Source organism: Harpegnathos saltator, unplaced genomic scaffold, assembly GCF_003227715.2.
Source record: "Harpegnathos saltator strain DR-91 unplaced genomic scaffold, Hsal_v8.6 scaffold111, whole genome shotgun sequence".
In the NCBI taxonomy this organism is placed as follows: Eukaryota; Metazoa; Arthropoda; class Insecta; order Hymenoptera; family Formicidae; genus Harpegnathos; species Harpegnathos saltator.
Window position 1 is genome coordinate 326,421 of NW_020229886.1, and position 3,221 is coordinate 329,641.

General features: G+C 42.8%; 1 protein-coding gene across 1 annotated transcript; it reads right to left on the minus strand.

Moving 5' to 3' along the window:
* Positions 1-227: 227 nt before the first annotated feature.
* On the minus strand, positions 228-1,447 carry LOC112589072 (uncharacterized). The gene is made up of 2 exons (XM_025300981.1): positions 874-1,447; positions 228-288 (listed from the first exon to the last, which is right to left on the minus strand). The coding sequence occupies exons 1-2, from the start codon at positions 1,433-1,435 to the stop codon at positions 269-271; spliced, it is 582 nt and encodes a 193-aa protein (XP_025156766.1). The 5' UTR covers positions 1,436-1,447; the 3' UTR covers positions 228-268.
* Positions 1,448-3,221: the final 1,774 nt, after the last annotated feature.

Here is a 3,221-nt window from a genome sequence, read left to right on the forward strand (position 1 = left end):
TGAGAAAGCAAAATACTTCATATCCTCCTCATGTACTTTGATCTGGTGAAAACTGTCTCGCAGATCCAATAATGTGAAAACTGATTTGTTTGCAAGTCTCGTTAGACAATCCTCCACGAGCGGAAACGAATACTTTTGCTTCTCAATTCTTTGGTTTAACGGTCTAAGGTCTATACATAATCTTAATTTACCCGAACGTTTTCTTACCGGAACGATTCTAGCACAATACGGTGACACACTTGGTTGTATTATGCCTCTTTGTAGAAGGTCATCGACGATTTCTCGAATCTGTAAGCGTCGGAATATGCTAAGCGTCGCGGTGCGTAAGCGTAAACAGACGGGTCCTTTAGATGTACTCGTACCGAGTAACCATCATCTACCGGCGTGATATCTTGTTTTTCTATATCTGTTATTACCGATTTCAACCGGTTTCCCTCGAATTATGTCCGAAATCCACTGCGTGTTCGTCAAGAATTTCTTCTAGCGATTTCGACTCAGTGGTTTCCTCGATACATAAAGGCAACAATGTAAATAAAGTTACACGGTTCTCTACTTCGGCCTCTGGTCGATAGACTAAGGTCAAATTTTCCTTTGACAAAAATTCGCGACCTATTATTATATCACCTTCAAATGTATCGTCCGATAATACAAATAAATCAATTTCAAACTCTATTTCTGACAACGGTTGAATTACTATCTTTGTCTTTGCGACTTCGACAATATCTATAGCTTGGTTACTTAAATTTCTAAGTGATCGACTCGACGGCTGTAAAGCTAAATGCGACGATTCGACATACTGCAAATACGCTTCCAATTTTATGAACGATACGGGGCTTCCTGTATCGATCAGCGCTAATAGTTCACATTGCTTACCGCCCAGCTTGTTAACTTTAACAAACGGGTTGGTGATGACTAATCGGCTTCCCTTTTCTTCGACGATAGCAACTGCGTCCCTAGGGACTGTTCCCGACATTCCGTTGCTTGTGGCGGTATTCGACGGTGGTTTAGCCGCCGTCTGCGTCCTGCCATTTCTCCTCTGCAAGGCTGGACATTCGTACTGACGATGGCCCTTTTCTTTACAGTAGAAGCAAGAAGCATCCCTTCGACACTCCCGGTGAGAATGACCTGTGCGTCGGCAATTTCTACACAGAACATCTTTATTTTTAGAAATGTTTGTAGACGCCTGTGGTCGTTTATCTAAGTCGGCTACTCCCTCAGTGATCAGCCTCATCTTTTCTAGAAATTCATCAGTGGTCTCAACCTGGATCGCGAGAGCAGTGGCTCTTAAGGAACTATTCATGATTCCACCAGCCAATAAATTAATAGCATCCCCTATCGAAAAATTATGGCGATGCATCAACGCTAGCTTATCTAGAGCATATTGATCAAAAGTCTCCTTTTGTGGTTGCCATTTCCTCGCCTCTATTTTCTGCATCAACTTAAAGAATGGTAACTGTCTATCGAACATTTTTATAATTTCTCGGCGCACCGATATCCACGATTCTAACGTTGTTCCGGATAAGGTATCGTACCAACGACGAGCTGATCCTATCAGCCGGCTAGATGCGGCTAACAACGTCATCATATCCGGAATTCGCAAAAACTGTGCGACATGGTCGACTCGCTGTACCCATGCAGTCACGCTCTCAAATTCGGCTCCAGAAAACTCAGGTATCTGTGACGCGACATTTGATATAGCAATTGGTCCCTGCATATCTTCTCTCGAACGCGGCGGCACTTGAGTATTCGTTCGTTGCTCTGAACTAGGACTCGATATCGTACGACTTCCCGACGGATCGTCGTTACCAGCAACCGGAGCTGTACAATTATCTGTCAGCGCGTTCGGTGCTCCTCGATTGGTAGTAATAGCTCTTACCAAAAGCTCTATCTGTTGTTGTTGCTGTTGCAGGAACTGCTGCTGTTGCTACTGCAAACGTTGCTGACAGTCAAATACACCCTCCATAACCGTCGTTAGAACCTTCTGCATCACGGCTGGAGTAAACTGTTGTTCTTCCGCCTGGGCAGATTGCGGTTGTACTATAGGTAGTTGTTCGCTCTGTCTCACTCCAGTGTTCGACCGAAAATCACCTCCAAGCAGCTTACCTACCGGGGCATGTCTTTCCAGGTGCGTCATGATTGCATCGATAATATCATTCCTATCGTTTAGGTACGGCAATTGATATGCTAACGCCTCCTCTCTTAATTGTTCCAGAGTCATCTGATCCAATGAACCTCGATTCATTTTCCTACCTTCACAGAGATCTTGCTAAATTTGTGCCGACGGACAAAACTTCTGTTTACGTATCGCGACTGAGTACGTGTCCGATGGATCACACGTTCAGATTCTCGTGATCACGTGCTTCACGGATACAACCGACAAAAACTCTCGCGACGAGCACAAAGCGGTCTAAAGTGCGAGCTGCGATCCCACTTCTGAAAAATATGTGGCTGTAAGATCTCTTTAGGATTCTACAGGTCGAACAAGATCTCTATCCAGGAAAGGGGTGTCAGGCTGTCCCTTTCTTAGAAGGTTGTCGATGCTCAAGGATTGGTATCCGGATCCTCGTATGGAATAAACGTAGCAGCGTGTAGCGTACGGCGAAAAGAGACTAACAAGGAAATGTATTAGATAGTCAGCTTTTCTTCAATAAAGTATATTTAAATACAACACACAATTTCCTACACAGGGTGCACGATTTATCTGAAGACATTGAAATATCTCGAGAACTATGCATTGGATAAAAAAAAGTGGTTAATGAAAGTTGTTAGTCTCGAAGGGTGACATCCAATAATACTAAACTCGACCTCCCACTCCACCCCCTAGGGGTGGGGGTTGGGGGCAACTTTGAAATCTTAAATGGAAACCCCCATTTTTTATTGCAGATACGAATTCTACGCCACAAAATACGTAAATTTTGTTCGAAACTTTTATTTTATTCGTGATAGATGGCGCTGTAATCGCAAAAAATTATATTTTCCGCAATTCTCCAGAAATGATCATTGGATTGAGAAATAAAAAATACCTGTTCAATATTTTTAAAGAACATAATAAAAGTTAGTTAAAAAGATAAGGTTTATCAACCCAACCTAAAAAATAAGGTTTATCAACAAGTGCCAACAACTCGTGAAAACATGGTAGAACGCATAAGAAACGCTTGCGCTGAAACTCCCGCAGGTATCCTGTGTACAGTCATTTGAAAAAAGGATCAATAAGTGTATTG

What these genes read in the sequence shown, in the direction of transcription:
- LOC112589072 (XM_025300981.1), bottom strand. Translation starts at nt 1,435, where the DNA reads ATGCAGAAAATAGAGGCGAGGAAATGGCAACCACAAAAGGAGACTTTT. An exon ending in TAAAGTTAACAAGCTGGGCG is followed by an intron (nt 289 to 873) that starts GTAAGCAATGTG and finishes CGACGCTTACAG; the next exon opens with ATTCGAGAAATCGTCGATGA.